The sequence below is a fragment of the Jaculus jaculus genome, chromosome 4 (assembly GCF_020740685.1).
Source record: "Jaculus jaculus isolate mJacJac1 chromosome 4, mJacJac1.mat.Y.cur, whole genome shotgun sequence".
NCBI classification, from domain to species: domain Eukaryota; kingdom Metazoa; phylum Chordata; class Mammalia; order Rodentia; family Dipodidae; genus Jaculus; species Jaculus jaculus.
Genome location: NC_059105.1, coordinates 156110599 through 156136043, shown reverse-complemented (window position 1 = coordinate 156136043; position 25445 = coordinate 156110599). Strand labels below are relative to the sequence as shown.

Genomic DNA, 25445 nt, shown 5'->3' with positions numbered 1-25445 from the left:
GTCAGCCTGGGCTAAAGTGAGACCCTACCTCAAAAAACAACAACAACAAAAAAAAAGTGTCAACACAGGGGCTGGAGAGATGGCTTAGTGGTTAAGGTGTTTGCCTGCAAAGCCAAAGGATCCTGGTTCGGTTATCCAGGACCCATGTAAGCCAGATGCACGAGGGGGATCATGCATTGGAGTTCATTTGCAGTGGCTGGAGGCCCTGGCATGCCCATTCTCTCTCTCTCTCAAAAAAAAAAAAAAAAAAAAAACAAAAAACAAAAAACCAACCAAACACAAGTGTCAACGCTGGGGTTAAAGGCATAGCTTAGTGGTGAGAAATGAGTGCCTACCACATGTAATACCCTGGCTTTCATCTCCAGCACTACCAAACAAAACAATTATCAAGGTTGTGTAAATCAGGAATGACAGAGAATCTGATGCAAATCAAAGGAGAATGGAAGTGAGTCATCTACATGCAACCTGTAATACTAGAATAGACCCTATGGTGATATTCGAGTATAATTATTGTGCTACTGAAGTACAGCCTATGGTGGTATCAGAGCAGAGACTAATGTCATATCAGAGTAGACCCTACTGCTAAAAGGATATCACTGGGAAAAGTGACAATCTTGAACAGGGACTGATACGGCCTTAATGTTTGTGTTTCTCTAAAATTCATTTGCTGAAACCAAATCTGTAATGTGATATGGTATTAGGAATTGAAGAATTTGAGAAGAAATTAGCTAATAATTGGGGATGAGATTAATGCCTGTATAAAAAAGGCCTCAAAGGCTGGAGAGATGGCTTAGTTATCAGCAACACCAAGGACACAAATTCAATTCCCCAGTGCCCATGTAAAAAGCCAGATATGGGCTGGAGAGATGGCTGAGCAGTTAAAGCACTTGCCTGTGAAGCCTAAGGACTCATGCTTGACTTTCTAGATTCTACATAAGCCAGATACATAAAGTTGAGACAAACAGAAGGTCACACATGCCCATTAGGTAGCGTAAGCATCTGGAATTTGATAGGCGTGGCTGAAGCCCTGGCACACCAATTCTCTCTCTCCCCTTTCTTGTGCTCTCAAAAAAATTAATTAATTAAGCGTGGTGGCGCATGTCTTTAATCCCAGCACTTGGGAGGCAGAGGTAGGTGGATCACTGGGGCCACCTTGAAACTATATAGTGAGTTCCAGGTCAGCCTGGACGAAAGTGAGACTCTACCTCGAAAAACAAAACAAAACAAAATTAATTAAAAAAATTAAAAACAAGCCAGATGTACAAGGTGACACATACATTTGTTTGTACTGACTATAGTGGCCTTGGTGTGTTCATTTCCTATTTCTCTAAAAAAAAAAAAAAAATACACACACACACACACACACACACACACACACTTTTTTTAGTTTTTTAATGTAGAGCCTCACTGTAGCTCAGGCTGACCTGGAACTCACTATGTAGTCTCATGGTGGCCTCGAACTCACAGCGATCCTCCTACCTCTGCCTCTCAAGAGCTGGGATTAAAGGTATGTGCCACCATGCCCGGCTCCTTTTATAATTTTTTAAGATAGGGTTTCACTCTGCAACCTTAGCTGATTTGGTACTTGCTATGTAGATCAGGCTGGCTTTGAACTTGAGGCAATCCTGCCTCTGCCTCCAGAATGTTGGTTATAGGTGTGAGCCATCATGGCTAAAATGTGTAATATTGTTGTAATATTCCTTTTAAAAAATGGGAAGAGCTGGGCATGGTGGAGAAAGAGGTAGGAGGATCACCATGAGTTTGAGGCCATTCTGAGACTACATAGTGAATTCCAGGCCAGCCTGGGCTAGAGTGAGACCCTACCTCAAAAAAACGTCAGGTGTGGTGGCATACGCCTTTAATCCCAGCACTTGGGAGGCAGAGGTAGGAGGATTGCTGTGAGTTCGAGGCCACCCTGAGACTCCATAGTGAATTCCAGGTCAGCCTGGGCTAGAGTGAGGCCCTACCTCGAAAAACCAAAAAAACAAAACAAAAAAAAAATGAACCAAAAAAAAAAAGGGGGGGGGGGATTCAACCTTGGGCCTTGTGCATACCAGGCTAGTGTTCAAACATGGAGCTATATGTCTGGCTTGGCACACTTATACATCTTTTAACATAAAACTGTGCATTATTCCATTGCAAAATTAGAGCCAGGTGTGATGGTGCATGCCTTTAATCCCAGCATTTGGGAAGCAGAGGTAGGAGGATTGCTGTGAGTTAAAGGCCACCCAAAGACTACCCAGAGAATTCCAGGTCAGCCTGGACTAGAGCAAGACCCTACCTTGAAAAACAAAACAAACAAAACAATTTGTTCAAGTAAAGTATACATTTACCTTAATTTCTTTAAGATTTATGTCCACCCAAACGGCAATGGTACCATAAAATTCTACTTCCTAAAAGACAGACCAAATGGCTGAACCTTCACTAGACCCTTACAGGAAACATCTGAACCACAAGACACTGGAGAGGGTAGGATCAAGACTGACCTAAATCTCCTACATCTTCCCTCCCTCCCTCTCCCCCTCTCCCCTCTATCTCTCTCCTCTCTAACTCTTGTATATAAGTTATCTTTTTCCTCAATTTCTTAGTGGACACTGACCTGTAACCCGCACTTCCAGCTTGGGCCTACCATCCACAATGAGCTTTTGATCAGAGAAACCTACAAGGTTTCCCAAAACAATGACAGACTTCTGTCAGAGTACTTGATGACCCACCAAAGGCCAGTGATAAGACCCTATTGCTGAAGACTCCATACACAGCTGACGCGTAAAATGGAATGACATGGCTGGAAGACAGGAGAGAGTCAGTCCCCAGACAGTCAGCGTGTCTAGTGCCAGAAGGCGCTACATAGGCGACTGGGGGAAATGACCAAGATCTGTCCAAGCAACACATTGTTTAACCTAATTAGCAACAAATAACGGGATGTGATGCCCACACAAGTGCAATAGTGGTACACAGCCATGGTGAGGAATCAATTGCTCTTGATTTGGCTAACTGATCCACTCAGTGGTACTAGACCCTTAGCTGGAGCTGGGAAACAAGTCAGAACCATACCCAAACACAAGCCCACTCTACAATATCAAGCTACCACCAATCACGGGGTATAAGAGCCTACACCTATCAAACTGTCTATCAAAAAAGTAAGTGTTATCTCAATTTTCCGGGTGCTAACTTACTCTCCGTTGGAGAATCTGCTTCTCTTTTCCAGATAGATGCAGATCCTAAGAAGAGAGCTGCCCCAACATACCTCAAAAGGGGCCCAACTGAAACTAAGGACAACTGGTGAAATAAGCAAGGGTGATGTTTTCCTGTGAACTGGATACCAGCACAAAGGGGAGGAGATCAACGCAGAGAAAAATCAACTCCTACCAAATCAGAGAGCCAAAGCCTCAGAGGCCCCCAACACCTCAGCACTGAAGCAGACCAAAAATGAACCCAACATGGCTCAGGGAAATCTTGCAGAAGAGGGGGCGGAAAGAATGTCAGAGTTACATGTTGGGTCATGATTTGCAGAGACATTTATCATACTAATAACTGGGGGCTAACTCCACAATGCACGACCCATTTTCATTAACAAGGAGGGTCTAATGGGAGGGGGTAGATCACAGATGAGCCTAAATAATGGTACCAAACTGCCTGTATTCACTGAAATGAAAACTAATAAATTAAATTAAAAAAAAAAAAAGATTTATGCCCAGAAGTAAAATTACTGTAGAACTTACTACTATATTAACAATTATAGTTTTATACAAATAGTAAAAGCAATTTCATGCAAAGAAATGATACTTCAAACCACCAATATTCAAATTAATTATATAACAAAACAGTAAATTATCTACTTAAAATATATCAAATATAATTTAAAACATAAAAAAAAAATACAACATAGGGCTGGAGGTATGGCTTAGTGGTTAAGGCACTTACCTGCAAAGCCTAAGGACCCAGGTTCGATTCCCCAGGACTCATGTAAGCCAGAAGCACAAGGTGACCCATGTGTCTGGAGTTCATTTGCAGAAGATAGAGGACCTGGCATGCCCATTCTCTCTCTCCCCCTCACTTCCTTACTATCTCTTACAGATGAAGAAATAAAGAACTTAGTTTTTTAAAAAAAATACAACATAAAATTGTATATTTGGAAAAAAAGAAAAAAACTGTACATTTGGTATAATTATAAACATGTGATTTACCTGATAACATCCACTTCCCCAGTCTGGGTAGCTCAGCTTCCTCTCACACTTCTCCATGACAAACGCTGATTTCTGAAGTAGACAAACTGAATGAGGTCCATACTTCTCTGCACCATAGTTTTTAAAATTTTCTGCAGCAAGCCAAAAGAACAAGAAATCGAAGAAATGTTCATAAATATGGCTGCTTTAAGGAGGCAGATGCAGGAGGATCACCAGCCTAAACTATATAGGGTCTCCAAAAACAACCAAGCATGAGGACTCACACCTATAATTAAAGCACCCAAAAATAAATAACTAAATAAATACATAAAGCTCCCAAGAGGATGAAACAGGTGGACTGATGGCCAGGTGATCCTGACTACAGAGTGAGGCTGGCTCAAAACCAAAAGCAAACAAAAATTCAAACTTTTGAACATAAAATTTCAAATAAAAAAGATAAACAAGAGCTGGATAGATGACCTAGTGGTTAAGGCACTTGTCTATAAAGCCTAAGAACCCAGGTTCGATTCCCCAGTATCCACATAAGCCAAATGCATAAGATAACACATGCATCTGGAATTCATTTACAGTGGTTGGAGACCCTGGCCTACCCATTCTTTCTCTATCTGCCTTTCTCTCTCTCCTCAATAAGTAAATAAGTTTTAAAAATATTTTTAAAATTTGTTTATTTGACAGAGAAAGAAGGAAAAAGAGTGAGAGAATGGGTGTGGCAGGGCTTCTAGCCACTGCAAACAAACTCCAGATGCATGTTCCCCCTTGTGCATCTGGCTAACGTGGGTCCTGGGGAATCAAACCTGGGACTGTTGGCTTTGCAGCCTCAACAAACAAACAGGACAAACAGGACTGAAAACTCAACTGTGTTGCAATTAAAGGAATTAGTGTGAGAAAACTGTACTAGAGGCTGGAGAGATTGCTTAGCAGTGAAGTGTTTGCCACCCAGCATGAGTACCTGGGCCCAGCTCCCAGTATCCATGGAAAAACTAGGCGTGGCAGTGTGTGCCTGAAATCCCACATTGAGGAGGCAGAGACAGAAGGATCCCTAGGGTTACCAGTGTGCAGGAGGTTCAGTGCAAGACCTGGTCTCAAAAAATAAGTGGAGGCGTTTGCAGATACACAAGCGGGCGCACATGTCTGGAGTTCACTTGCAGTGGCTGGAGGCCCTGGCATTCCCATTCTCTCTCTCTCCCACCCTCTCTCTCCCCCTTTCTCTGTCAAATAAATAAATATTAAAAAAAAAAAAACATTAACTTGAGCAGTTACAGTATAAAATATGGACCCCTGTTGGGTGTTTTTTTTCAATTTTTTATTTATCCTGTATTTTCATACAGAATGCATGCGCCTGCAAAGCCTAAGGACCCGGTTCAATTCTCCAGGTCCCACGTTAGCCAGATGCACAAGGGGATGCATGCATTTGGAGTTCGTTTGCAGAAGCTAGAGGCCCTGGCATGCCCATTCTCTCTCTCTCCCCCCCTTCTCTGTCTCTAATAAATAAATAAAAATAAAATCTTTTAAAAAATTAGAAAAAAAATAAGTGGAGACAGTGCTGAGAAGTGATAGAGGAGTGCTCAGCACTGAAATATCTCTATCATACCTTCCAAGACTCAGGTTCTATTGTGGAAGAAGTGGCAGAAAGAAGGTAAGAGCCAAAGGAAGACTGCTTATAGTGCAATCTCCCAGACACAAAATGGCCTGGATATCCATGACCTCCAGCACCTGACACCTACACAAGACCCTCATAATAGGAGGAAAAGACAACATCACAATAAAAGAAAGTAATTGAGAGGTGGAAGGGATAAGATGGACAGGGGACTTGTGAAGGGGAAAGTGGGGGAGGGGAGGGAATTATCATGATTTGTCTATTATTATGGAAGTTGTCAATAAAAAGTAAGTTGAGTGGCTGGAGAGATGGCTTAGTGGTTAAGGCGTCTGCATGCAAAGCCAAAGGACCTTGGTTCGATTCCCCAGGACTCACGTAAGCCAGCTGCCCAAGGTGGGGCGTATGTGTCTGGAGTTCATTTGCAGTGGCTAGAGGCCCTGGTGTGCCCAATCTCTCTCCCCCTCTTCTCTGTCTCTCAAATAAATAAATAAAAATAAAGTAAAAAAAATTAAGTGGAGAGCAAATGAAGACGACATCTCTGTCAACCACTGGCATACACAAAAGTGCATGTATACACACACAAACCCACGTAAGAAACGTGGTAGTAAGACTGGGTGTAGAGTATCCAGGTTAATTATGTGGAGGACTTAGAGTTAAAAAGTCACTGGATCACTAGATACCAAATGAGAACCACCTTCAGCAGTGACCTGACTAAGAACCCTTTCCAGGTGACTTGAAACAAGACAAGGCCAAAGATTTATATAAGCAAAGCCTTTTCAAGTTTGGTTTGTCTGCAGTTTGGTGACAGTGCCTTGCTGTGTAGTCCAAACTGAGCCTGGAACTCAGGACCCTTGGGCTGAGATTACAGATATGCTGAAACTGCTAAACTTTCTTTTTTTAAAAAAAAATAAAATAAATAAAATTAATTTTTATTTTAATTTTAATTATTAATTACAGAGACTGGGAATAGAAGGAACATATCTCAATATAATAAAGGCTATTTATGACAAGCATACAGCCAACATATTACTAAATGGGGAAAAACTGGAAGCTTTTCCACTAAAATCAGGAACAAGACAAGGGTGTCCACTGTCCCCACTTTTATTTAATATAGTTTTGGAAGTCTTAGCCATAGCAATAAGGCAAGAGACATACATAAAAGGGATACAAATTGGAAAGGAAGAGATCAAGTTATCATTATTTGCAGATGACATGATTCTACACATAAAGGACCCTAAAGACTCTACCAGCAAACTGTTAGAGCTGATCAAAACCTACAGCCATGTAGCAGGATACAAAATAAATACACAAAAATCAGTAGCCTTCATATATGCTAACAACAAACACACACAGGATGAAATTAGAGAATCGCTCCCATTCACAATTGCATCAAAAAAAAAATAAAGTATCTTGGAATAAACCTAACCAAGGAAGTAAAGAATCTCTACAATGAGAACTTTAAAACACTCAAGCGAGAAATTGCAGAAGACACTAGAAAGTGGAGAAACATCCCTTGTTCCTGGATTGGAAGAATCAATATTGTGAAAATGGCAATCTTACCTAAAGCAATCTACACATTTAATGCAATCCCTATCAAAATTCCAAAGGCTTTCTTCATGGAAATAGAAAAAACAATCCAAAACTTCAATTGGAATCACAAAAAACCTCGAATATCGAAAATAATACTGAGCAACAAAAATAAGGCTGGTGGTATCACCATACCTGATTTTAACCTATACTACAGAGCCATAGTAACAAAAACAGCGTGGTACTGGCAGAAAAACAGACATGTAGATCAGTGGAACAGAACAGAGGACCCAGATGTAAGCCCAAAGTAGCTATAGCCACCTGATATTCGATAAAAATGCCAAAAATATACATTGGAGAAAAGATAGCCTCTTCAGCAAATGGTGTTTTGAAAACAGGATATATATCTGCAGAAGGATGAAAAGAGATTCTTCTCTCTCACCATGCACAAGAATTAAGTCCAAATGGATTAAAGACCTTAACATCAGACCTGAAACTCTGAAACTGCTAGAGGAAAACGTAGGGGAAACCCTTCAACATATTGGTCTTGGCAAAGACTTTCTGAATACAACCCCAATTGCTCAGGCAATAAAACCACAAATTAATCACTGGGACCTCATGAAATTACAAAGATTTTGCACTGCAAAGGACACAGTGAAAAAAGCAAAGAGGCAACCTATAGAATGGGAAAAAGTCTTCGCCAGCTATATATCTGATAGAGGATTAATATCTAGAATATACAAAGAGCTCAAAAAGTTAAATAATAAGGAATCAAACAAGCCAATCAAAAAATGGGCTATGGAGCTAAATAGAACATTCTCAAAGGAAGAAATACAAATGGCATATAAGCATCTAAAAAAATGTTCTATGTCACTAGTCATCAGGGAAATGCAGATTAAAACTACATTGAGATTCCATCTCACTCCTGTCAGATTGGCCACCATCATGAAAACAAATGATCATCAATGTTGGCAGGGATGTGGAAAAACAGGAACCCTTCTACATGGCTGGTGGGAATACAATCTGGTCTAGCCATTGTGGAAAACAGTGTGGAGGTTCCTAAAACAGCTAAAGATTGATCTACCATAAGACCCAGCTATAGCACTCCTAGGCATATATCCAAAGGACTCATCTCATTTCCTTAGAAGTACGTGCTCAACCATGTTTATTGCTGCTCAATTTATAATAGCTGGGAAATGGAACCAGTTAGATGTCCCTCAACTGATGAGTGGATAATGAAGATGTGGCACCTTTATACAATGGAGTTCTACTCAGCGGTAAAGAAAAATGAAGTTATGAAATTTGCAGAAAAATGGATGGACCTGGAAAGGATTATACTAAGTGAGGCCCAGGCCCAGAAAGCCAAGTGCCACATGTTCTCTCTCATATGTGGATCCTAGCTACAGATGATTGGGCTTCTGTGTGAGAAGGAAAATACTTGGTAGCAGAGGCCAGTAAGTTAAAAAGGAGACATAAAGGGAAGAGAAAGGAAGGGAGGAGGGTATTTAATAGGTTGATATTGTATATATGTAAGTCCAATGATTGAGATGGGGAGGTAATATGATGGAGAATGGAATTTCAAAGGGGAAAGTGTCGGGGGGAAGGAAGGAATTACCATGGGATATTTTTTTATAATCATGGAAAATGTTAATGAAAATTTAAAAATTAAAAAAAAATAAAAAAATTAAATTAAATTTTATTTTTAATTATTTTTTAGCCATTTTTCTTTTCTTTTTAAAATTTTTTTCTCAATTTTTATTAATATTTTCCATGATTATAAAAAGTATGCCATGGTAATACCCTCCTCCCTTTCCCCTTTAAAATTCCATTCTCCATCATATCCCCTCCCCATCTCAATCAGTCTCTCTTTTATTTTGATGTCATGGTCTTTTCTTCCTCTTATGATGGTCTTGTGTCCAAACTTTCTTATCTCTTCAACTTCTGCCTCCTGACAACCACAAGCTGATCTAGTCTGAGACCGAATGGCTTCTAAATACTTACTGAGCAAAAGAATGAAGCTAATAAAACCTAGCAATGATACATCCTCTTTAGTCTCTACAAGTTCCATCTTCTAGAAGTAGAGTGTTAAGTGGCCCATTTTTCATTGCTGCTGTTTTTTTTGTTTTGTTTTGTTTTTGACATAGGGTCTCACTCTAGCCCTGGCTGACCTGGAACTCACTGTAGCCTCAGGCTGGCCTTTAACTCACAGAGATCTTCCTACCCTAGCGTCCCTTGTGCTGGGTCTAAAAGCTTGTGCCTGGTCTAAAAGCTTTTGCCATCACTAAAAGCTTAAGAAGCCCATTTTGAAATAGTAAGGATAATTATTTTATATCAGCTTTGAAAAAAATTTAATTTCATGAGCTAAGAAAGAAAATGTAAAGCAGTAAAACCAAACTCTTTATAGCTTTCATTCATGTGTCTTAAAATATTTAAAAAGCATTAGTGATTAGTGTGCAAAACAGGGTCCAAGCAAATGACAACCCTAAGACCAAATCCTACACCCTGATTCATTTGCATGTTGTCCTTTTGTCATTCACATGGAAGAGGGCAGAGCAGAAAAAAAAAAGGAAAAAAGGTTTGAGGGGCTGGAGAGATGGCTTAGCAGTTACGGCGTATGCCTGCAAAACCAAAGGATCCCAGTTTGATTCTCCAGGACCCATGTAAGCCAGATGCATAACGGAGTGCATGCATCTGGAGTTTGTTTGCTGTGGCTGGAGGCCCTGGCGCGCCCATTTTCTTTCTCTCTCTCAAATAAGTAAAATATATAACAAACAAACAAACAAACAAATAAATAAATAAATAAATAAATCAGTTTGAGGGTGGAATGACTCAGAAGGTATCATGGTGCTGGAAAGTGACCGCAATTCTCAGTACTGCAATATCTCTATCACACCTTCCAAGGCTCAGGGTGTATTGCAGAAGAGGTGGCGGAAAGAACGCAAGCGCCAAAGGAAGGGTGGGACTCCTTACAACATGCTCTCCCTCTCCCCAGACACAAAATGGCCTGGATATCCATGACCTCACAGTGCCTGACACTACCTACACAAGACCTTCAAAATAGAAGAAAAAGATCATGCCATCAAAATAAAGACAGACTGATTGAGAGGGGGAGGGGATATGATAGAGAATAGAGTTTCAAAGGGAAAAGTGGGGGTAGGGAGGGCATTACCATGGGATATTGTTTATAATCATGGAAGTTGTCAATAAAAAAAATTTGGAAAGAAAAAAAAGGTTGAGGGGCTGGGTAGTGGTACAACACTTGCCTCGTGAGCATGAGGCCATGAGTTCCCAGCACTGGAAAAAACAAGACCACAAGCCTGGAGAGGTGGCTCAGCACTTAAGGCACTTCCTTGCCTGCAAAGCCTAAAGACCAAGGTTAGATTGTCCAGAACCAAATAGAGCTAGATGAATAAAGAGGCACATGCATCTGGAGTTCAGCTAGGAAAAAGAAAGGTATGTTGACCTTAGCTTTAAAACAATAACAAGTGATCTCTGGCAAATCTACAATGGAAAGATTTGTGCATTTCTTTTAACAATGAACTGAAGCCGGGAATGGTGGTGCATACCTTTAATCCCAATATTTGAGAGGCAGAGGTAGGAGGATCACTGTGAGTTCAAGTCAGGGGTTTTTTGAGGTAGGGTCTCACACTAGCCCAGGCTGACCTGGATTTACTATGTAGTCTCAGGGTGGCCTTGAACTCAAAGTGATCCTCCTACCGCCCGAGTCCTGGGATTAAAGGTGTGTGGCACTACATCCATCTCCAAAAAAAAAAAAAAATCTTTTTAAAAGAGGCATGCCGGACATGGTGGCGCACGCCTTTAATCACAGCACTTGGGAGGCAGAGGTAGGAGGATCGCCATGAGTTTGAAGCCACCCTGAGACTACATAGTGAATTCCAGGTCAGCCTGGGCTAGAGTGAGACCCTACCTCGAAAAACCAAAAAAAAAAAAAAACAAAAAAAAAAACACCAAAAAAACCAAAAACCAAACAAACAAAAAGCCATGCAGTGGAGGATCTTGTACCAACACCAATTAACTATATTATTTTGTATCTGTTTGTTCACTGGTAAAACACAAGAGTATCTTCTTTATGTCTCTCACAAAGGTTTTTAGTAAAATGAAATGATAAGACAGAAAAGTACATAAGAGGTTTTTGTAAAAGAAAAGCAGCACACAGACTTAGGGGATTGCCAGGATGCAGTACATATGCATGTGTTGCAGTCAACAGTGCACAAAGCAGCTCGTGAAAGGAAAGAGTTTACCCTGGCTTACAGACTCCAAGGGAAGCTCCATGATGCAGGGAAAGGATGGCATGAGCAGAGGCTGGACATCAGCTCTGTCACAGCAGGTGGAACACTGCAGCATGAGGCCCAACAATGGCAAGGGGAAGCTGGCCATAACACCTGTAAGCCTACCCCAACAACACACCTTCTCCAGCAAGTCTCCAGTTCCCAAATTGCCACCAGTTGTGGGCCAAGCATTCAGAACACATGAGTTCATGGGGTACACCTCATTTAAGCCATCACAGCATGCCTATCTATCGAATAGATATCTAACAGAACACAATCCTTTCCAAGTATCAAACAAGTTCGTTTTTTGTTTTGTTTTGTTTTTCAAGATAATGTCTCATTTCAGTCTAGGCTAACCTGGAATTCACTATACAGTCTCAGGGTGGTCTTGAACTCATGGCGATTCTCCTACCTCTGCCTCCTGAGTGCTGGGATTAAAGGCGTGTGCCACCACACCTGGTGCACAGACTAAGTTCTAAGCACTCACTACATTATAATTCTTGTAACAACTCAATGAGATAGACATTATTAGATGGGCAAGAAAGGAAAGTAGCACAAACACAAGTTTAAGCAGTTTAGCTGGGCGTGGTGGCACACCCCTATAATCCCAGCACTCTAGAGGTAGAGGTAGGAGGATTGCCAAGAGTTCAAGGCCACCCTGAGTCTACATAAGGTCAAGATAGTCTGGCTCCAAGGACTGTTTTATACTGCTAATATAAAATATTACTCTATATACAACACTTCATTTCACTAAACTACTAACCTGGTTGATTCTCCAATATTCGACAGTCTGAGCTGCGCTGATATTCACCACTTAAATGCCAACTGAATTCTTGACTGAAAGGGCAGTAGTCAGCAATTTCTACTGACCCACCATAATAAGGCAAATCTTCTGCAGGTATTCCACTGAGTTCATCAAAGTACTGAAAAAAAAAATAGATAAATAAATAAAGATGGGAGGACAGAAGAATCATTCTATAGTCAAAACAATGCTGACAGGCAACTCACAGCACTCTTCTAATGCGAACAGACATCAGTGTAGTTTTCTTGATAAACTTTAACAAAAAAATGTAGCAATACACCACATGACTGGTGTTTTGAGGTTACCATAGTTTTAGAAATAAGCAAGGTAAGATTATTAAGTTATCTATTTATTTAGTTATTTATTTTGGTTTTTCGAGGTAGGGTCTCACTCTAGCCCAGGCTGACCTGGAATTCACTATGGAGTCTCAGGGTGGCCTCAAACTCACAGTGATCCTCCCACCTCTGCCTCCCGAGTGCTGGGATTAAAGGCGTGCGCCACCACACCCAGTAAGTTATCTATTTTTAAAATAATATTTAAAATCTTTAAATATTTATTTGAGAATGATAGAGACAGAGAGAGAAAGAGAGGAGAGAGAGAGAATGGGCATACCAAGGCCTCCAGCACTTGCAAATGAACTCCAGATGCATGTGCCACCATGTGCATTTGGCTTTTGTGGGTCCTGTGGAATTGAACCTGGGTCCTTTGGCTTTGTAGGCAAGTGCCTTAACCACTAAGCCATCTCTCCTGCCCTAAGTTATCCATTAATACGACAAATGTGATTAATGTTTTTTTAAAATATTTTTTGTTCATTTTTATTTATTTATTTGAGAGTGACAGAGAGAAAGGGAGAGAGAGAGACAGATAGAGAATGGGCACGCCAGGGCTTCCAGCCACTGCAAATGAACTCCAGACGTGTGCGCCCCCTTGTGCATCTGGCTAACGTGGGTCTTGGGGAATCTAGCCGCAAACCGGGGTCCTTAGGCTTCACAGGCAAGCGCTTAACTGCTAAACCATCTCTCCAGCCCTGATTAATGTTTTTTTTTTTAATTTTTAAATTTTTATTTATTTGAGAGTGACAGAGAGAGGAGGAGGAGGAAGAGAAAGAGAGCGAGAATGGGCACATCAGGGCTTCCAGCCACTGCAGACGAACTCCAGACGCGTGCGCCCCCTTGTACATCTGGCTAACGTGGGTCCTGAGGAATCGAGCCTCGAACCGGGGTCCTTAGGCTTCACAGGCAAGCGCTTAACTGCTAAGCCATCTCTCCAGCCCTGATTAATGTTTTAAAAGGACAAAATAGAATTAAACTCAGCAAGAGTCAGGAGTTGACATAACATAAAACTAACATAAAGTTAAGATACTTTAAATATAAAATGCAAGGCATGATGTTATGTGGCTATAATTCCAACTACTAGGGTGGCTGAGGCAAGACAATCACTAGAGCCCAAAAGTTTGGGTCAGCCTGGGCAACTCAGCAACACCTTGTCACTAACAACTAACTGATGAAATAAATGAAAAATAGTAAACGTACAAAATGTACAAGTGGTTTTGGGAGACTTAATTGATATATTGTTTTGATAATCTTGAAAAAATAAAAATTGAGAAATAAGATTACATAAAATACTTTAGGGATGCCAATCATGGTGGTGCACACCTTTAATCCCAGCACTTGGAAGGCAGAGGTAGGAGGATCACTGTGAATTTGAGACCACTCTGAAACTTTGTAGTGAATTCCAGGTCAGCATGGGCTAGAGTAAAACCCTCCGTTGAAAACCAAAAAAAGAAACAAGAAAACCACTTTGGGGACTGCCGAAATGGCTCAGTGGTCAAAGCACTTGACCATAAAGTAAAACAATTTTACTTATGTGTAGTAAAACATACTAGGTATGTTCAATTCCCTACTACTCAGGTAAAGCCAGACGCAAAAAGTGCTGCATACATCTGGAGTTTGTAGAGGCTGGAGGCCCTGGTGTGCCCATTTTCTCTGTTTCTCTTCTCTCTCACTGCTTTTAAATAAATAAATTTAAGAAAATAAGATTATATAAAAATACTTTGAATACCAAAGGAACAAGGTCCCAGATAAGATTTCCTTTTACTACGCATGATGGCATATGCCTGTATTCTCAGAGGTCATCCTGGGCTACATGAAACTAAGACTCAAAAAAACCTTTCACATGGGGCTAGAGAGATGGCTTAGCAGTTAAGGCCTGCAAAGCCAAAGGACCCAGATTCGATTCCCTAGGACCCACATATAAGCTAGATGCACAAGGTGGCGCATGTGTCTGGAGTTCGTTTACAATGGCTTATGGACCATGCATACCTACTCTCTCCCTTTGCCTCTTTCTCCTCTCTCAAATAAATAAATATTAAAAAAAAAAATCCAGGCGTGGTGGCACATGCCTTTAATCCCAGCACTGGGGAGGCAGAGGTAGGAGGATCACTGTGAGTTGGAGATTATCCTGAGATTACATATGGAATTCCAAGTCAGCCTGAGCTAGAGTGAGACCCTACCTTGAAAAACCAAAATAAATAAATAAATATTAAAAAAACAACCTTTCACATTTATACTGACCTACTGACTTAAAAAAGCACCATCTTTACAAATGCGTTTGCCACTTTATAGTGTCTGAGTACCTAGCGAGGTCAGATATACACAGGAAAGTAAAAATTTAGCTATTTTATGTGTGCCTGTATGTATACACAGAGATCATAGGAAAATCTCGTGTCATTTCTTAGGCATCATCCATCTTTTAATTGTTTTTATTTTGAGGGAGAAAGAGAGAGAGAAAGAGAAAGAAAGAAAGAAAGAAAGAAAGAAAGAAAGAAAGAAAAAGAAAGAAAGAAAGAAAGAAAGAAAGGGAGAGAGAGAGATAATGAGTGTACCAATGTGTGACATTGCACGCTTGTATCACTGTGCGTCTGGCTACGTGGGACCTGGGGATTTGAACACAAATTCTTAGGCTTTGTATGCAAATGTCTTAACCACTAGACCATCTCTTCAGACCTGTCTATCTTTTTTGAGGAAGTCTCTCATTGGCCTGAAACTTTCCAACTAGGCTAGAGTACTTGGCCAAAAAGCCCCAGGGATCTACCTGTCCCTGCCTTCCCAGTGCTGAGATTACAAGTGCATGCTACTACCACACTTGGCTTATAAAAAAAATTATTTATACATGTAGGGGAGGCATGCCAGGATCTCTTGCCATTGCAAACAATTTTACTTATGTGAGACAGAGAGAGAGAGAGAGAATGGGTGCACCAGGGCCTCTAGCCACTGCAAGTGAACTACTGACACATGCACCATGTTGTGCATCTGGCTTACATGGGTAATGGGGAAACAAACCTGTATTCTTTGGCTTTTCCAGTAACCCATCCCTTCAGTCCATTAAAATTTCTTTTTTCATTTATTGATTTGCAAGCAGAAACAGGTAAGAGAGAGAGACAGACAGAGAGAATGGACATGACAGGGCCTCTAGCTGCTGCAAACAAACTCCTGATACAAGTGCCTCTTTGTGTATCTAGCCTTAATGCACAGTGGGTCGTTAGACTTTGCAGGTGAGCACCTTAACTGCTCAGCCATTTCTCCAGCCAAAATTTGCTCTTTTTTTTTTTAAATTAATTTATTTATTTATTTGAGAGCGACAGACACAGAGAGAAAGACAGATAGAGGGAGAGAGAGAGAATGGGCGCGCCAGGGCCTCCAGCCACTGCAAACGAACTCCAGACGCGTGCGCCCCCTTGTGCATCTGGCTAACGTGGGACCTGGGGAACCGAGCCTTGAACCGGGGTCCTTAGGCTTCATAGGCAAGCGCTTAACCGCTAAGCCATCTCTCCAGCCCAAAATTTGCTCTCTTAATTTGAAATGGAGGCTACTTTTTTAAAAAGCTGATTCCCAGAGCCCAGGTGTGATGGTGAACACCTTGAATTCCACCCACTTGGGAGGCAGAGGTGAGGAGATGGCCGTGAGTTTGAAGCTACCCTGAGACTTCATAGTGAATTTCGCGTTAGCCTGGGTTAGAGCAAGACTCTACCTTGAACAAAAACCAAAAATAAAAATAATTAAAAAAAAAAAAAAAGGAAGCTGATTCCCAGGGATTGGGGTGTGGCTCAGTGGTAGGAGGATTTGCTGTGGGTCTAAGAGGGCCGGATTCAATGTGAATTCGATCCAGCACACACATAAAAAGTTGAGTATACAGGCTGGAGAGATGGCTCAGTGGGTAAGGGGCTGGGACCCTGGTTCAATTCCCCAGTACCCAAGTAAAGCCAGATGCACAAAGTGATCATGTTTCTGCAGTTCATTTGCAGCAGCTACAGGCTCTGGTACACCCATTCTCTCTCTCTCTTTCTCAATCTCTCTTTCTGTCTCACACACACATACACAACTAGTAAAATAAAACAAAGAAAAAGTTGAGTGTAGTTGGGTGTGGTGGTGCATGCCTTTAATCCCAGCACTCGGGAGGCAGAGTTAAGGAGGATCGCCCTGAGTTCAAGGCCACCCTGAGACAAATAATGAATTCCAGGTCAGCCTGGATTAGAAAGAGACCCTATCTTGAAAAACAAACAAAAAAAAAAACAAATTTGAGTTTGACCACACACACAGTAACCCCAGTCCTATGGGGAGCAGAGACCAGAGAATATCTGGGGCTTGCTGATTAGTCACCCTGACTGAAAAGGGCAGCTCCAGGTTCAATGAGAGACTGTCTCAAGGAAACACATGGATGAGTGAAAAAGGATGGTACCTGATGTTCTCTTCTGGTCTCTGCATAGGACATACACATTTGCATACACATGTGCATATACCAAACCACAGTATACATACTACACACATACACATACAGCAATAAAATAAAGCTCATTCCTAAAATGGAGATTAAAAGGCAAGTATTACCTGGTAATCTGGTGGCAGAGGTTTAGGAAACTTCTGCAGATTACAGACAGCAACTGCTCTCTGGTCCTGCCTGCAAGTTAATTGCAATGGATTGCTCCTAAGGGTGTCACAGTAAGGGCTCAGCATCTGCCTCCTGCATACAAAGATAAGAAAATGCTATCAAGTTATTCTTCATGCTAATAATGCATTAGAGAGAGATTATGCATATTGGTATCAAATTTTAAAGAAAATAGTACACTTTCATTATAGAGCTTATTTTGTTAATCTTAACTTCTCTATGTATATATATTTTTTTAATAGTTTTTTTTCATTTACTTACTTGGGAGAGAGATACAAAAATAGGCAGGTATAGGGAGAAAAAGAACGGGTGCATGACAGCATCTAGCCACTGCAAACGAACTCCAGATGTGTGTGACCCCTTATGCATGTGGTTTACGTGGGTCCTGGGAAGCTGAACCTGGGTCCTGTGGCTTTGTAGGCAAGCACCTTAAGTGCTAAGCCACCTCTCCAGCCCAACCTCAATATACCTTAATAGTTTATGGTAGTTTTTTATTTTTTTGGTTTTTTGAGGTAGGGTCTCACTCTAGCTCAGGCTGACCTGGAATTCACTATGTAGTCTCAGGGTAGCCTCGAACTCACCGTGATCTTTCTACCTCTGCCTCCTGAGTGCTGGGATTAAAGGCATGTGCCACCACACCTGGCTGTAATAATTTTTTTTTTAATCAGGACTTAAACACTTTACAAAAAGTGAGAAGAACTATTTAATGTAGATGTGTAAGATTAATGCAAGATACAATCTAACATTATTATGCCTTATTTAAAAATATTATGACTTCCAGTTAAGATGGCGATGCAGGAACCATGCCAAAGCAGCCTAGGTGAGAAAAAGCCAAAAAAAAAAAAAAAAAAAAAAATCCCAGCAAAATATACTCTTCTACTAAAAAGTGAGGGGTATAAAAAATGACCAATGGCAGCAGAGAAACAGGAGGCCATCTAGAGCGTCTAGAGCCCACACAGAGGCAGAAGCGGCTCCAGCAGCGGTGGCACCAGGTCCATGGGGCCACAGCTGCAAGGCTCAAATTGAGCCTCAGGAAATGCCAGGTGAGATTTTCCATTTACACCGGAGCTCCTTAAGAACTCAAGAAACATGAAGGTAGGACTGACAGCAGTGACCAACAGAGGACCAGATCACGAGGAAGAGGATCACGTGGACCAGCGGGAGACTTAGAGCCACCATCCACAGCCTCCCCTCCCCCACCACCAGGGCAAGCGCCAGCAAGCAGCAGAGACCTGGGGAAGGGAGCTCACAGCACCCAGCACCAGCGACCAGAGCAGCGACCCAACCAGCCTACTTGAACCCACAGCGCACCAAAGAAGGGACCCAAGCAGGAGTGCAGCCTAACTGAGACCAAAATCATCCCAAAAGGTAGCTGGGATTATACCAGGGTCTGTACCCACCAAATAAGCCTGGTATATATACCTGAACTGGAAGTGCTAATTACACCTTCCATATCAGGATAAATTATATGCTAAATTTGATGGATGGTTGGATTTGCCATTCTTTTTTTTTCCACCAGGATCAATTTTATTGCTTAGGAACCGAGCAGTCACTACCAAAGGCCTCTGCAGGACGGACCCACAGACAATCGCTAGGGACAGGACACTCACACAGACCCTAGCGCCAAGGATGCAGGCTGGCTTTCAGTGCTTTCCGGGGGAAATCAACAAGAAGGCACGCCTCGGCCCCAGCAGTCGAGCAGCTGGAGTGTTCAGAAGTCAATCTTCAGATGCGCACTGTCCTCTCAGCAGGCGCCGCGGGTGCCTTCCGCAGTGCTCGGTGCTGGGAGCACAGGAAGAGCGACAGGCTTTATACAGGCGCTGCCCCTGTGGATTTGCCATTCTTAAATAAGCTATATTTTGGGCTTGTTATTTGTTGCTTCCTGATTTATAGTGCCTTTGTTTCCTCTTCTGTTGTTAATTAGGGAAGAGTCTCATTTGGTCACTAGCTGACCTGGAACCCTCAAAAGACCAGAAATCTTAACATACTAGGTGACAGGATTAAGGGTGTGGGGCAACACACATCCTAAGGGATTGAGACTTTGTTAGAGGATCTGGTTGTCATAATACCTACTCGTGCATAAATACTGTGTGCTGTTTTTCATTGAATGCATACATTGTTTAGTTAAATTGTATAACCTGCCTGTATTTTGTTCCACTCAACCTACTTGAATACTCATAACAGGCAAACCCAACATCTAGGGTCACTTTTGTAGATACTCTGAGAATCTTAAGAGCCACACCTAGCACATTAAGCTCCTACCCTGAAGATATATGACATCAGATTGATTGATACATTAATAATACTGCAGCTAATTAGAAAACTCAAGATGCAAAAATATCTACATCATAACACAAGAAACACCAAAAATCAAGACAATATAAACCCACCCAAAAGTATTAATGCATCAAAAATGGCCTCCAATGAGAATGAGATAAAAGAAATGCCTGAGAAAGATTTGTTCACAAGAATGATTTTAAATATGTTCAAAGAAGTCAGAGGAAATCAAAGGAATCAAAAAAGACACAGGAAATCAATTTAATGAAATAAAGAGGTCAATATAAGACATAAATAAGGAAATAAAGAAAAAACAGCCAGAATTACTAGCAATGAAGAACATAGTCAATGAAATTAAAAACTCTATAGGAAATCTCACCAGTAGAATGGATGAAGGAGAGAACAGAATATCTAAACTAGAAGACCAGGTGACAGATCTAATACAGTTCAACAAAGAGAAAGACAAGCTAATAGGAAAATATGAATGGGAATGTATTTCAAGATATTCCAGACAATATGAAAAGATCAAACATAAGAATTCAGGGTATAGTAGAAGCAGAAGAATTTCACTCCAAAGGCATAGTAGGTCTTTTCAACAAAATCACAGAAGAAAACTTCCCCCAAATTGGGAAAGAGATGCCAATGCAGATGCAGGAATCCTTTAGAACACCACATAGACAAAACCTGGAAAAAAACTTCTCCTCACCATTATAATTAAACTACCAAACATATAAAAATATCCTAAGCTGGGCTTGGTGGTGCACATCTTTGATCCCAGTACTAGGGAGGCAGAGGTAAGAGGACTTATGAATTTAAGGCTACCTGGAGACTACCTAGTGAATTCCAGGTTAGTCTGGGCTAGAGCAAGGCTCTACCTCGGGGGGGAAAAATAATAATATATATATGGGGGTTGGAGAGATGGCTCAGTGGTTAAGGGTAATTGCTTGCAAAGCCTGACATCCTGGGTTCAATTCCCTAGTACCCAAGTAAAGCCAGATGTACAAAGTGGCAAATGCATCTGGAGTTTGTTTGGAGTAGCAGGATGCCCTGGTTCACCCATTCTCTCTCTCTTGCAAACAAGTAAATAAATATATATTTAAAAAAATATTCTAGGAGGGCTGGAGAGATGGCTTAGTGGTTAAGCGCTTGCCTGTGAATCCTAGGGACAAAGGTTCAAGGCTTGACTCCCCAGGACCCACGTTAGCCAGATGCACAATGAGGTGCACGTGTCTGGAGTTTGTTTGTAGTGGATGGAGGCCCTGGCGCACCCATTCTTTCTCTATCTGTCTCTTTTTCTCCCTCTCTTTCTGTCACTCTCAAATAAATAAATAAAAATGAACAACAAAAAATAATATTCTAGGGGACAGGTGTGGTGGTGGACACTTTTAATCCCAGCATTAGGAGGCAGAGGTAGGAGGATTGCTGAGTTTGAGGCCACCCTGAGACAACATAGTGAATTCCAAGTCAGCCTCGGCTAGTGCAAGACCCTACCTCGAAAAAACAAAACAAAAAAACAAAAACAAACAAACAAACAAAAACATGGGAAGAAACAAACAGAAAAACCCTATATCCTACTGTCTGTTTTATTTATTTTGTTGTTTGGAGTGCTGGGATTTGTTTGTCTTGGTTTGGAGTGTAAAGGTTGCACCACCACACCCAGTTATTCTCTACTTTTGCCAACAAATCTGAACTTTGTAGATCTGCATTGTAGTTCTTTGTTACTTTGTCTTTTTGAGACAGAGTCTCCCTATGTAGCCATGGCTTGCCTGAAACTCACAGAGATTTGCCTGCCTCTGCCTCCAGAGATATGTGAGAGATACCAAAAGCCACTAAGCCCAGACACCTTGTAGTTTCAATGCCAACAAGTTAAATTCCAGAACTTGGCCTAAAATCTACACAATTAGTAAACAGAATCTCAAAAGAGAGGGCAGGTGTTCCTGTAGCCTCAAAGAGTGAAATTTTTGGGGCTGGAGAGATGGCTTAGCGATTATGGAGCTTGTCTGCAAAGCCTAACAATCCAGGTTCAATTTTCCAGTGTCCATATAAAGCCAAATGCACAAAGGCTTACATGCATCTGTTTTTTTTGTTTTGTTTTTTTTTTTTTTTTACAGTGGCTACAGGCCCTGTTTGTTTCTCTACTATCTCTCTCTGATTACAAATAAATAAATGAAGAAAGAAAGGAAATAAGGAAGAGAGGAAAGAAGGGAGGGAAGGATTTTTCCATAATTGAGTTCAAAGAATTTACATGCCTATGATCCCACCACTTGGGAGGTAAAGACAGGAGGATCAAGAAGTACAAAATTGGAACTGGGTGTGGTGGTACAAGACTTCAATACCAGCAATGGAGAGGCAGAGGTAGGAAGATCATTGTGAATTCAAGGCCAGCCTGAGACTACATAGTAAATTCCAGGTCAGCCTGGACCCTACCTCGAAAAAACAAAGAAGTTTAAGGTTGGGCTGTTGGTATGGGTCAGCAGTTAAAGTGCTTGCCTGCAAAGCATAAAGACCTGAGTTAAATTCCCTAGTAACCATGTAAAGCCAGATGCAGAAGGTGACACATGCATCTAGAATTTGTCTGCAATGGCTAGATGTTCTGGCATGTCCATTCCCTATTTGTTTCTCCCTCAAATACATAAGTACTTAAAAAAAAAAGTTGTGCTAAATATCAGCCTGTGTTACATGAGACACTGTCTCAAAATTTAAAAACAAAGATTTTTAATTTTAATTTCTTTATTGACAACTTCCAATATTCCATGGTAATTCCCTCCCTTCCCCCACTTTCTCCTCTGAAACTCCATTCTCCATCATATCCCACCCTCCCCAATCAGTCTCTCTTTTATTTTGATGTCATGATCTTTCCCTTCCATTATGATGGTCCTATGTAGGTAGTGGCAGGCACTGTGAGGTCATAGATATCCAAGCCATTTTGTTTGTGCTTGTTTTTTTAAATACTTATTTTTTTTTTAATTTTTTAAATTTATTTATTTGAGAGTGACAGACACAGAGAGAAAGACAGATAGAGGGAGAGAGAGAATGGGCGCGCCAGGGCTTCCAGCCTCTGCAAACGAACTCCAGACGCACGCGCCCCCTTGTGCATCTGGCTAACATGGGACCTTGGGAACTGAGCCTCGAACCGGGGTCCTTAGGCTTCACAGGCAAGCGCTTAACCGCTAAGCCATCTCTCCAGCCCTAAATACTTATTTTTATTTATTTATTTGACAGAGCGAAAGGGGAGGGGAGAATGAACGGGCACGCCAGGGCCTCCAGCCACAGCAAACAAACTCCAGACTCGTGCACCCTTTGTGCATCTGGCTAACATAGGTGTAGGAAATCAAACCTGGGTCCTTTGGCTTTGACAGCAAACACCTTAACCGTTAGGCCACCCTTCCAGCTTGTGCTTTTTTTAAAGTCATCTGTTTTTTAAAAAAAATTATTTATTACAGAAAGAGGGAAAGAGAGAGAGAGAATGGGCACGACAGGGCCTCCAGACACTGAAAATGTGTGTGCCCTCTTATGCATCTGATTAACGTGGGTCCTGAGGAATCAAACTGGGATCCTCTGGCTTTGCAAGCGAATTCCTTAACCGCTAAACCATCCCTCCAGGCCACTTTGTGTCTGGAGGAGCACACTGTAAGAAGTCCTACCCTACCTTTGGCTCTTACATTCTTTCTGCCACCTCTTCTGCAAATGGACCCTGAGCCTTGTAAAGGTCTCCCTCTAGTCTAGGCTGATCTGGAATTCAGTTGCCCAAGCTGGGCTCTAACTCAATGTCCTGAGTTCTAGAATTAAAGGAGTGTGCTACCATGCCAAGCCAAAAAAAAGTTTTATTCAACAATTTATTAAATTGACAACATCTACATACTACAGTCATTAGTAATCTTGAAGCAATCAAAAAGAAAAAGGCAAACCATTTTAGTCATTGTACAACTTAGGTTCCAATACCAAAGCTGGGCAGGTGGCTTAGCAGTTAAGGTGCTTGCCTATAAAGCCAAAGGACTCGTGTTTGATTCCCAAGACCCACATAAGGCAGATGTCCTTAAATGGTGTGTCTGAGTCATTTTGCCAAGATTGCGACTATATTTTCGTTTTGAAATACTGGAATCCCAGTACTTGGAATGTAGTGGCAGAAGGATCAAGAGTTTAAGGACAGCCAGACATGGTGGTGCCCGCCTTTAATCCCAGCACTTGGGAAGCAGAGGAAGGGTTGCCATGAGTTCAAGGCCACCCTGAGACTACATAGTGAATTCCAGGTTAGCCTGAGCTAAACTGAGACCTTACTTTGGAAAAAAAAAAATAAAATAAAATACAAAAAAGGATTTTAAGGTCATCCTTGAGTACATATGGTAGGAAGTTCACCCTGAGCTTGAGGCCAGAATGGACTACAGAGTGAATTCCAGGTCAGCCTGGGCTAGGGTGAGACCCTACCTAGAAAAAAATGGAAACGATTCTGTGGGCTAGACAAATGGCACAGTGGTTAAGGTGCTTGCCTGAAAAGCTTAAAGGACCCAAGTTTAATTCCCTAGTATGAACACAAAGCCAGATGCACAGGTAGCGCATACGTCTGGAGCTGGTTTGCAGTGGCTAGGTGTCCTGGCATGCCATGTTCTCTCTCACTATGCTTGCAAGTCTTTTTTTTGTAAATTCATTTTTGTTTATTTATTTGACAGAGAAAGGGAGAGAGAGAGAATGGGCGTGCCAGGAACTCCAAGTGCATGTGCCCCCTTGTGCATCTGGATAACGTGGGTCCTGGGGAATTGAACCTGGGTCCTTTGGTTTTGTAGGCAAATGCCGTAACTGCCAAGCCATCCCTCCAGCCTGAAAGTAATTTTTTTTTTGTTAAAAAAAAAGGGGGGGGCTGAAGAGATGGCTTAGCAGTTAAGCACTTACCTGTGAAGCCTAAGAATCCCAGTTCAAGGTGTGATTCCCCAGGACCCACGTAAGCCAGATGCACAAGGGGGCGCATGTATCTGGGGTTCCTTTGCAGTGGGGCTAGAGGCCCTGGTGCGCCCCTTCTCTCTCTATGTCTGTTTCTCTCAAATAAATAAATAAAAATAAATAAAAATTAAAAATAATAAAAAAGAAACAAGGCTGAAGAGATAGCTTAGTGGTTAAAGCACTTGCCTATAAAGCCAAAGGACTGAGGTTTGATTCTCCAGTACCCATATAAAGCCAGATGCACAAAGTGGTGCATCCATCTGGAGTTCATATGCAGTGGCTAGAGAACCCTGTTGCTCTTTCTCTGCTTGCCAGTAAAGAAATACAATATTTTTTTAAAAAGCACAATTATTCTTACTACTATGATATATTAGCAAGTACTTCCAAAAGGCTTTATCTTTTCTTTTTGCTGCATTGTGTGGTATGATGTGCGCATACGTGTGTACAGATGTGCATGTCTGTATGCATGGTGCAGAGCCAGGGGAGAATGCTGGGTGTCCTCCTTTACAGCTCTTCCAGTTTATTTCCTTGAGATGGAATCTCTCACTGAACCTGGAGCTGCTGGGGTTTTCTGCTAGTTTCCGGCTGACCAGTGATCCTCTTGGCTCTGCCCCATTCAGCACTGGGGTACAGGCATGCACGATTTTCACATGGATGGTGGGACTAAACCCAATGTCTTCATGATCGTGCAGCAAGCGTACTGAGCCATCTCCCCAGATCCCTAGAGATCTCTTTTTTTAAAAAAAAAATATTTTATTTTTATTTTTTAATTTTATTTATTTATTTATTTGAGAGCGATAGACACAGAGAGAAAGACAGGTAGAGAGAGAGAATGGGCACGCCAGGGCTTCCAGCCTCTGCAAACGAACTCCAGACGCATGCGCCCC

At 41.6% G+C, this 25445-nt stretch overlaps 1 protein-coding gene across 2 annotated transcripts in view; it reads right to left on the bottom strand.

Moving 5' to 3' along the window:
* Positions 1–25445, bottom strand: part of Lmln (leishmanolysin like peptidase) — an 83847-nt gene that overhangs the window by 9407 nt on the left and 48995 nt on the right. For both annotated transcript variants that reach the window (XM_045148530.1, XM_045148529.1), the window contains 3 exons: positions 17289–17421; positions 12364–12523; positions 4188–4318 (listed from right to left, as the gene is read on the bottom strand). In XM_045148530.1, the coding sequence (XP_045004465.1) occupies positions 4188–4318; positions 12364–12523; positions 17289–17421 (424 nt within the window). The remainder of the gene's footprint in view (positions 1–4187; positions 4319–12363; positions 12524–17288; positions 17422–25445) is intronic.